This window comes from Carlito syrichta, unplaced genomic scaffold (genome assembly GCF_000164805.1).
Source record: "Carlito syrichta isolate Samal-C Ts95f unplaced genomic scaffold, Tarsius_syrichta-2.0.1 Scaffold303113, whole genome shotgun sequence".
Classification (NCBI taxonomy): Eukaryota; Metazoa; Chordata; class Mammalia; order Primates; family Tarsiidae; genus Carlito; species Carlito syrichta.
In genome coordinates, this window is record NW_007247209.1 from 301,242 (window position 1) to 312,148 (window position 10,907).

The 10,907-nt window shown below is 42.7% G+C and overlaps 1 protein-coding gene across 2 annotated transcripts in view; it reads right to left on the reverse strand.

Annotated features, from left to right (window-relative positions):
- TRAF3IP1 (TRAF3 interacting protein 1) overlaps positions 1–10,907 on the reverse strand; it is an 84,646-nt gene that overhangs the window by 73,236 nt on the left and 503 nt on the right. For both annotated transcript variants that reach the window (XM_008057719.1, XM_008057721.1), the window contains exons 2-5: positions 7,062–7,130; positions 5,774–5,935; positions 2,695–2,832; positions 2,165–2,605 (exon numbers count right to left, since the gene is read on the reverse strand). In XM_008057719.1, coding sequence (XP_008055910.1) covers positions 2,165–2,605; positions 2,695–2,832; positions 5,774–5,935; positions 7,062–7,130 — 810 coding nt within the window. The remainder of the gene's footprint in view (positions 1–2,164; positions 2,606–2,694; positions 2,833–5,773; positions 5,936–7,061; positions 7,131–10,907) is intronic.

A 10,907-nucleotide genomic window follows, 5' to 3' on the forward strand; every position in this document is an offset into this window, starting at 1 on the left:
AAAAAAAAAAAAAAAAAAAAAAAAAAGAGTGACTGGCAGAACTGGGGTTAAAACTTGCCTCTTGCATCCCCAGAGAGGAAATAGGCACCCCCAGAGTTGACATGACTAAAGTCCCTGAAAACTGGGGTTCCTTGGGGGGACATTTCACAGCAGCTCACCCCTGCTTGGTGCTTTTTACCAGAGAAAATTGCCGCTGCCTCCCAGCTTCATGCAGCTCAATGAGAAATCCCCAGATTCTCAACAGAAGAGCCAGGCAAGCACAATCACCATCAAAGATTTACACAAATCTGACTTCAGTCAAGTAAGTATCAGCTCTGAGTAGGAAATCAGTCACTTTGCCACAGTCTCAGATACTTTTAAACAAAATCATCATTCATACTTGGTTTGGATCTGTTCCCAAATATCAGCCTATATAAATCTCTTTGGAATTGTCTTTATCTCTACTTAAGGAACTAGTCACATCCTCAGAATCTTAGTGAACATAACATGGGAATATTTGATCTGAAGACCTCAGAGGCTGAGGAAGGTTCTCCCGTTCCTGGCTGCCCCATACACATTAAAATAATCCAGCCAGCACCTCTAAAAAATCAGGTCAGCAAAAAATACTTTTCCTCAGACCTCTAAAAAGAGGCAAAAGATGGGGAATGTCTTTGGGATTTCTAAAACTCATAAGCAAATCCAGGTTATGACACATATCATAGGGTACATTACTCTAGTTTATTGAATGGGGAAATTAAGGTGACATTTTAAATAGTAAAACCCCAAAGTTCTCAGCAGAAAAATACACTTAATTACCACACAACAGTCTTTCTGGGTAGAAACCCCCTTTCTCATTGTGACACACAGATCTCAAAATGAGATTGTACTGACTTCCATTGAATAGCCTAGCTTCGAGCTTGCTACAAAACAAGATGGCTGTCACGAGCGGAAGCTGCATGGAGACCAGCTCAGGCCTTGCCCCTCACTGCCTGACCGCATCACTTGAGCAAAACTCGAACCTTTCCAGACCTGTTTCTTCCTTTGTAGCAACTGGAGACCATATACGTCCCACCATCTTCCCAGGATGCTTCACAATATGACATCCTCATAAGAAAGGACATCTGGAAAAACAGTCCTGACATATAATGAGTCCAAAATTAATTTGCACATTTAAAAAACAGAGTTTGAAACCAAAAGGATTTTCTGGCCAATCCTACATTTACCTAATAATTTAGTTACACAAGAATTAAAGTAAACTGAGTTCTTATTGTACTTATCTGCTAATGCCTAAAGGACTTTGAAAGCAGCCCTAATCCTTAAAAATTCAGCAATGTCTATGCTCCAAAAGACAACACACAGGCAACTCAGACTGCTTGTGAACACTTCTGCACTGCTAGGGTACATGTTGCTCCAAAGTCTTCAGAGTAACACCCAAACACAAGCAAACACAAATGATGCCAAGGTGAAGAACAATAAGTCTTAAAACACCTGGCAAGATAAAGACAAGGACAACTTGGGCAAATTAGCTCAAACTCTGAAAAATGTTGCTTTCTCTACATGCCTGGTAGAGAATTATTAAACAATTATTAAATTCAGAAAAGAGTAAGCATTTAATGAAATTTTCCTGATTTCTTCCTCCAAATTATCTTTCACTGCTTCAAGATCAACATTCTATAACAAGACCTCATAAGCCACTATCAATTGGACAATCCCATCCAATCTTCCATGATCTGAAAAGTCTATCATCCCTTGCCTGATACTCAATTCATTCCTTTACCAAATATTTATTATGGACCTACCATGTGTCAACCACTCTCCTAGGCTGGAAATTCAACAGTGAACACAAGAAACAAATCCAACTTATACTGTAATGGAGTGTATGTTCCATAGAATTCTTCCTGAATATGAAGCAGGAACTGGTTGAAAATTTATTGAATAATGCCTTAAAATAAGAATGATCAATAAATATCTATTATAAGGATGAACAAAAAGAAAAAAGAAAAAAAACATACCTAGCAAGAGACTGGTCTGGTTTTGGGATTCTACTGGGAATCCAAGATGTCATAAATTTAAACTGGCACAAAAGAAAGCCTGTTTCCTAACCACATTATAAGAAAGACAAAAATGATTTTAGAGAACATCACAAACTCTAAGTTAAAGGTAGAAGTTTTTGACATGACCTTACCTTTTTCTCTGGTTTATCATGCTCTCTGCTCTTCTCCTTGTTAGGGTCGCCAGAGTGCTCCCCATTTTTCACTCTCCGTCTGTCCCTGTCCCTTCCCTTGTCTCGATCATGCTCTCTGTCCCTGTCTCTCAGTCTTTCCTTTTCTTTTCCTCCCTCAGTCTTTCTCTCTCTCTCCTTCTCATGTTCTAAATCTTTGTCCTGGTCTTTGTTGCCTCTGTCTTTGCCCCTCTCTCTCTCCTGCTTGGCCCTGGCTTTGGTTTTTTCTCTTTCTCCTTCTCTATATCTGTCTCTCTCAGAGTCTTTATGTCTATCTCTGTCATTCTCCTTGATCTTCTCCTTGTTCCTTTCTTTTTCTCTTGGCTTGTTCTCTTCTTTCAATTCTTCTTTCTGTTTTCGATCTCCGCTTATATTTCTCTCTTTTATTTCAGAGGTTCTTCTATCCTAAAAAAATATATATATATAAATATTTTCACCTAAGCTACAAAAAGACTTACTATTTCATTTGCAAAGATGTACCACTTGCAATTCACCTCTTTATGAACTCTGGATTCTGCTTCTCTCACATTCTTATTATCCAATTCTTGAGATTTTGAGGTCAGGGAGGCCCTTCCTTTCACATCTCCCCTCTCTCCAGCTAAAACTCTCTTCACTGCATCATCACTGGAGAGCTTGATGTCCAGATGTAAGGAAATGAAATGCAAGGTGAAAATGAGATTAGTACATGTAACAAATATGAATGCTGACATTCAAAGATAGCTCATTAAATAGATAGCTCATTAAATAGATAGCTCATTATTTGTCTACCAATGAAATTCAAGAGATAAAATATTAAATATAAAAGATTAAAAGGAAATGTTATTATCACATACAAAGCACAGAATCTCTTGATAACTATTATTTTCAGCGCTAACCTCAGCCATTAACAATAGAGTCCACCCATGCCAACTGAATCCTGGTTCAATTCTATCCAGACTGCCATGTATGGAAGTGTGTGTTCAAGAACAATAAAGCTGACCACACTACTCTATAAGTACCTTATACTTCTAAAAAGATCACAAGATTCCAGCTGGAAGGGCCTCAAGATTTGATCTAACTACCTCATACTCATTAGGATAGCCGCTACTAAAAAAAAAAAGTGCTAGCAAGGATGTAGAGAAATTAGAACCCTTGTGCGCTGTTGGTGAGAAAGTAAAATAGTACAGTGGTTATGGCAAACAGTATGGCAGTTTCTCAAAAAATTAAATAGAAGATTACCACATGACCCAGCGATTCCCTTTCTGGGAATACAGCCAAAGAACTGAAAATTGGGCAGTTTTTGGTGGCCCCCAGGGTGGGCGGGCAGGTGGCAGCAGTGGTGGCTCACACAGGCTTGGCACTTGCTCACCAGCTCGCTGGCTCACTTGTCCACTTGCTCACTTGTCTGCTCGCCTGCCAAGTAGGTGGGCAGCGCAATGTCAGGCAAGGACAGCTTGGTGGGGGCAGGGGAGGTCTTGAAGAGATATTTGTACACCCATGTACATAGCAGTATTATACACAATAGCTAAAATGTGGAAGCAACCCATGCGTCCACTGAGAGATGAAAAGATAGAGAAAATGTGATATATACATACAGTAAGATATTATTCAGCCCTAAAAAGGGAAGAAATTCTAACACATGCTACAACATGGATGGACCTTGAGAATGCTATGCCAAGTGAAATAATCTACAGTCACAAAAGGACAAATACTCTATGATTCTAGTTAAACAAAGTACCTAGAGTAGTCAACTTCATAGAGACAGAAAATAGAATGGAAGTTGCCAGGGGCTACGGGAGAGAGGTAACGGGAGTTATAGTGGGGGCACAATCTCCATTTTGCAAGAGGAAAAGAGTTCTGAAAATGAATCATGGTAATGGTTATACAACACTATGAAAGTATTTAATACCACTAAACTGTACACTTAAATGGTTAAGATGGTACATTTTATATTATATGCATTTTAACACAATAAAACATTGTGACAAAAAAGGTGTGATTTAATTCAAGCCCTGTCAAATGCAAACATTTTTTTCTCCATCATCCCTGACAGCCACCTAGGGTCTTTGGCCTCTCCAGTCAGGAGTCCTGCTCACCCACACACTCGTTCCATAAGCACACACTGAGTGAGGTTACATGCCAGGATCTGTGGGCCAAGGACACTCCACATACTGGGGGAGACAGACAGATACAACAATTAAACATCAACAGGCTGTGGCAAGCCAACCAGGGCACCTAAGTCAGCCTGGGAGGGAAGAGAGGTCAGGGCCAGGGAAGAGCTCACAGAGCCCACACTGCTGCCAGGAGGAGAAGCTGGAAGAGGAAGGCAGCCCAGAACCAAAAACCGAGCATGCACTAAGGCACGAGGCACAACATGAGGCAGCGTGACCAGTGCTCACTTCAGGGGTACGTGGTAACTAGAATGGAGGGGTTCAGATATGGGAGACAAGAGAGAAAGCCCCAAAGGGAAAGAAGTAGCAGCAGATCTCTAGGAGGCTTGAGAGTCATGCCACAGAGCTAGCTGTGTTCCATGACAACTGGAAGCCAGCAAAAGAGTCAGCAGGGAAGATAAGAGTTAGATTTGCTTTTTAGACAGATGAGCAATGTAAAGGATGCAGGGAAGTGGGGTGGGGAGGTTAGGGACAGAGGCCAGTGTATGACCAAAATCAGCTTCTGAGTCTCTAAGTTCAACTGTTGGACCTGGACCAGGGCAAGGCTCTCTTGAGGCCCCTAGGAGACAGCCTAACACCACTACACACCCCCACACCCCACTGCCATCGTAGCACTGAAACCTACCTGCTCCCATTTTTAGCAACATCTGAGGCTAGACCCCAGACAACCACCCAACTGGTATATGAAGGTCTGTTAATTATACTCTTGATACAGGTCCAATTCTGCTCACCTATGGGGGCTACTCATCCCGCACAAAGAAGGAAGAGCCTGGGGGTGACCCCTCCAATGTCCGGCAAACATGGTCCAGGCTGGCCCTAATCCCAGAGACCTGAGGCCCAACACCCACATCTCCAGTCCATAGTGAAAAGCTCAGGAAGGGACAAACCTATTCCCTATACAAATGAAACAAGATTCCTTGGAAAGCAGCATAGCTCTTCAAATGCAATCAGGAAAGAGGAAGGGTGAGAGAGAGAGAAAGAAAGGAAGAGGGAGTGAAGGAGAGAGATAGGCAGACGGCAGAGACTCCCAAAAGTCTCAAGAAAGAAGCAGCTTCTGTATTCCTAGATAAAAACAGTCACCTGCCCTCAAGGAGGCCCAAAAGGGGGAGGAAGGAGGTTGGGAAGGCTGGGCATGCAGCCTCCAGCTACAGGGCCTACAGCAAAGCTCCTGTCACATTCCCTATTTTATATTTAAAGCTTGTAGAACTTATGTATAGCATAACCTTATCAGTGTTATTATTCAGTATGAAATTACTTCTCCTATACCTCTGAGGTCCAGAATAGGTGGGATCAGAGTCAAAGCACAGCGTTCAACAGACAACACCAAAACTCCTTCCTTATGCCATTCTACTATGTTGAAGTCACCCGCCCTCTGCTACTCCTCAGTACTGGTAAGTTTAGAATGCCAGTACTGCAACATTACCTTGTTGAGACAGCACTTTCCAATTAGCTGGAGCAGCTCATTTGTTTTTTCAGGCTCATGCCCGCCCACAATTCTGGCTGGTTTTGCTGACAATGGCTCTCCTGAAACCATCATGACCACATCTATGGCCTTCTGTAGGAAGCCAATTTTTGCATCTTTATCCTGAAACATTTCCATTTGAAATACAAACATTAAAATACTTCAAAGATTTTGCATTATCTTTGGCATGCTCAAAAGGCATAGGATAGTTTTTGTTTATATAAAAAGCTATGAAAAATTTAGAAATACAGATCTTTAATAACAAAACAAAAACAATTCATTAAAACTTTAATTTGGTTTTGGACTAGCACTAACCTTTGAAATACTAATTCCTTTTTTCAGTTATTAAAATTAGCATGACATACAGTTGTCACAAATGAGAAAATGAAATGAGAAAAGGTATATACATCACTTCACAAATTAATCGACTTTGTATTCCAACCATATATGAGCATATAAATAATACACTCTACAGTATAGTTTATTTAAAAATCCCCATTCAGGCAATTATCAACAGCAAAAAATAACAGCTGCTGGAGAGGGTGTGGTGAAAAGGGAACACTTCTACACTGTTGGTGGGAGTGTAAACTAGTGCAACCTCTGTGGAAAGCAGTGTGGCGATTCCTAAAAGCTCTAAACATCAACCTCCCATATGACCCTGCAATCCCCCTACTGGGAATATACCCTGAAGAACTCAAATCACTCTATAAAAAAGATACCTGCACACGTATGTTTATCGCAGCGTTGTTCACAATAGCAAGAACCTGGAAACAACCGTGCTGCCCATCAAAAGAAGACTGAATTTAAAAAATGTGGTACATATACACAATAGAATACTACGCAGCCATAAAAAAGAACAAAATCATGAATTTCGCAGCAACCTGGATGGAACTAGAGTCTATAATACTGAGTGACCTCTCACAGAAACAAAGATCCGAGTATCACATGTTCTCACTCATATAATGGACCTTGAACATCCAATGTAATACTATAAGAAAATGACTGACGGTACTGGGAAACTCCGGGGGGGTGGAGATGGGATTAACAGTAGCAAATATCTGTCTGGGGATGGGGAAACACCTCTTATCAACAGGGTGCCTGAATGAAACGTAATTGTACACCTAACCCTTATCTGTACCCCACAAAACCATAATAAAAAATATTGATTATGGAAAAATTAAAAAAAATAATAAAAATCCCCATTCATTAAGGCAAGGAGGGGAGAAGATGAACCTCCACTCAAACCTACCTTAACATTATCAGACTTCATCTCAGCATCTGTGTAGAGGCCCTTCATGAAACCAGTCATTCTAATTACCTTCAAAAGAGAAACAGAAGCCATCATGTCACCTCACAGAAGAGCCTCTTCATCAGCCCCACCCACTGAACCCCACACATAGGAGGTGTCAGAATGGACTGGCAGTCAGGAAGTGAATCATCCACTTACTCCACAAATATTTGACATTTGTCCCAGGCAGAACCTGGTCTGGTCCTCAAAGAACTTAGTCTGGCTGTGGAGGCAGACAAAGTTTACAAACACTGTACAGGTATTCAGGAAGCATGCAGGATCAGTACCTAGTCCATACTTGAGGTAGGGAATGAGGGGTCACAGGAAAGGCCTCTCAGAAGAAATCATACCTACACTGAGACCAGAAGGCTTACAGATAAGCTGGGGGAGGGGACATTTAGGAAGCATATGCCAGACAAAAGAAACAGGCTACACAAGGTTCAGGGCCCAAAGGATCCTGTTCAAGAGATCAAAAGAAGTTTGGGAGGATGGGAAGAGGCAGAGGCCAGAGAGAAGCATGACCCTAGCCTAGAGGCCCTCCAAAGCCACTCAGGAACATGAACGTAGCCTAAAGGCCATGAGGAAACCTAGGATAGGTCTAAGGCAAAGAAGGACCTGACCACAACAGCACAGTGGAGGGACTAGATCCCAGAAAGAAAAGAGACTTCTCACTGGGCACGGTGGCTCATGCCTGTAATCTTAGCACTTTGGGAGGCCAAGGTGAGAGGAATGCCTGAGTCCAGGAGTTCGAGACCAGCTGGGCAACTTCATCTCTACAATGAATCAAAAAATTAGCCGGGTATGGTGGCATGTGCCTGTAGTTCAAACTACTTGGAAGGTTGAGGCGGAAGGATTGCCTGAGTCCAGCAGGTCGAGGCTGTGGTGGCTATGAGCGTGCCACTACACTCCAGCCTGGGTGACAGAATGAGAGTCCAACTCAAAAAAAAAAGAGACTTCTCAGCCTGGGTTTCTAAAACTGGAAATTCTGGAAGAGTCTTTCTCCTTACTACCTGTTATCACTCACTTCATAAGATAGTGGAGTGCTCTGTACCCCAATCACTCTTTTTCTCTCCTCTCTCTCCCCTCAGGTAACTTATACCTCCTAATTACCCCTAAAACCAGCTTTTAGGGTGGTGATTTTCTCTGTTCCTCTCCACTGCCTACACCCAGCCAAGGTCCTGGGCTCCCTCAGACCAAAGTTTTTCAAAATGTGGCAGATTACTATAAAATTAATACAGTGGATAGCAACAAGCATCCTTTTAAAAAATGAAACAGAACAGCAGGTCCTTTCTCCAGGAGGATACATGATATGTAATAAGGATAAGTTTGCCTATATGTGGGTATCCTAGGAGCTCTAAAGCATTTTTATTACCTTGGCACATGTTTTAAAAACAAAAACAAAAAGATAGCTCCACCCTAAAGTCAGTCTCCTTTTCTGGAAGCTAGCTACTACTACTTAATTTACATCAAGTTAGGTATTAATTTATCTAGAAGTTTTCATTCCACACCAAACCATTTAAGAGCCATGCTGTTTTTCTGTTTTTCTTGAGAAGACAGGTGGAATATTTTTCTTTTTTTTTTGAGTTGGAGTCTCACTCAGTCGCCCAGACTGGAGTGCAGTGGCCGCTCCCAGCCACCGCAGCCTCGACCTGCTGGGCTCCAGAGATCCTGCCACCTCAGCCTTCTGAGTAGCTGGCATTACAGGCGCGTGCTACCACGCCCGGTTAATTTTTTGATTTATTGTAGACATGAGGTCTCGCCAAGTTGCCCAGGCGGGTCTCAAACCCGCGGGCTCAGGCAATCCACTCACTTCAGCCTCCCAAAGGCACGGGATTACAGGCTGAGCCACCGAGCCTGGCAACAGGTGGAATATTGAGCATTAAGTATTTAATAATCCTGAAACTTTTTTTTTTTTGAAAGCAAGATATTGAGAGGACAGAAAAGCTCCCACAGTGGGAGGGGACCCGAAGGGGTTGCCCCTGAAGCTTTTTCATTTTGGCTCTGTTGACGTTTTTTCAGGATGCTGGCAGTTAAAATTATGAGCAATAATTTTAAGTGATGAGAGACAACATCATATGATTGACACTAAGCTTAATAAAAGGTGCAGTTAGTTTAGCTATAGATAAAATACTAATATGTCAATCTGAGTACAATATTCAGAGACAGTAAGGAATTTACATGGGAGCCTCTCCACTTATTATCTGAAAATACTTTCCAATATGCCAATCACTCGAACATCTTTATCCTGTAGGTGACAATTAATGTATTTATCTTTACATGGGTAGAGAAATTAATTTCAGCATTAAATTAGGAAAAGTCTGTAAAGAAAAGCAGACCAGTCACTCCCGATTGGGAACACGTAAAATTTCACACAACCTGTCTACCTGGCCAACAAAGTCAATTCTTGCTTGAATGTTTCTTTTCTTCTTCCACGATGATGCCCTCCAACCAACCACACCAATTACAAGTTACTGAGCAGCCACTAAGAGCTGAACACCACCCCAAGGCCATAACGATGAGGCACACTTCCCTGTACCTTCCACTTATGACTCTGCATTTCAGAGGGGGGACGGGACTAACACAGAAGATAAAACGTTCTGATGGCCACAGCTATAATGGGCTGAGCTCACATCCAGCTAACTCTTACTTGTTCCCTCCAAGTCAGAAGGCATTGCCTGCCTACTTCCAAGGGTGGTGGGGACAAGCATAGTGTCCTGCCTCCAGTGGGCTCTCTACATAGCCTGGTTCCTTCCTCAACACTGTCCAGTCTGTAAGTGCTCTGGATAGGAGGAGGAGATGACTAGTGCAGACAGCCCTTTGAGATATGTGGGTGGTGGGTTCGAGAGCATTTTTAAGCACACAACGTGTTTTTAACACAGAGGCACACGTTCCAGGAGAACACAAATTACAAGCTAAGATAAGATGGCAAAAACGAGTAAAGTAAAGTTTGTGGAAGAATAAGGTGCCAAACTTGTTGAAAAGAGTACAAAATAAAGTTTGAAGACCAACAAGGGGTGAGATTATGAGCCTCTGGAATTCTGCAGGTCCAATCTGACTCCTAAAGCCCTAAGTGCTCTCAGGTGCACCATGGAAATGGGCACTGTCACCCCCTGCGGTGATACACCTGAGAGTTACCAGGGCTTTGATAGAACCCATTCAACAGTGAATGTTTGTTATGCAATTTCTATGTACCTTACCTAGTGAGGTTCACCCAAGATATGCTAACAAATAAGTTAGTCTCTGACATTCAGGAATTCATCATCCTCAAATAGGGAAAAGTCACACCAGACAACCAATCTCATCGAGGGCAGACTGTGTGGTTTATCTACAAATACTAAATGGCTCTTTTACAGGTTTCAGGCCCCCCTAAAATGCACCCACAGTTATTTATTAGGCATCAAAAATGTGGTATGGAGGGAAACTTTTTCGGGGAGGACTATAAAAAAGAATAATTCCATTCTCCCAGGATTTATGAAGCGCCCTCCACGTGCTGCCTGCTGCAGCATAACCGAGAAGAATTTAACAGGATTTGTGGGGGGAGGTAATATCACAGAAACAGCTCTGCCAGGCAGAATAACAGATGTGCTCTAAACGGATACAGGAGTAGGCAGGAAAGAAATGAGAATGTTCCCTGAGGGGCATGGGAGCCTCTCTGTGAGAGGCGGCCCAGACGGATGGGTGAAAGCTAGGACATCGGCGCAGGGGGCACCGCGGAATTGGGCCTCCTGGTTGTCCCTGGGGTGGCAGGCCGGGTTCCCGAAGCAGGGGCTGCACAATAGGTCTCCCCAGCCCCAATCCCAGCTCCCG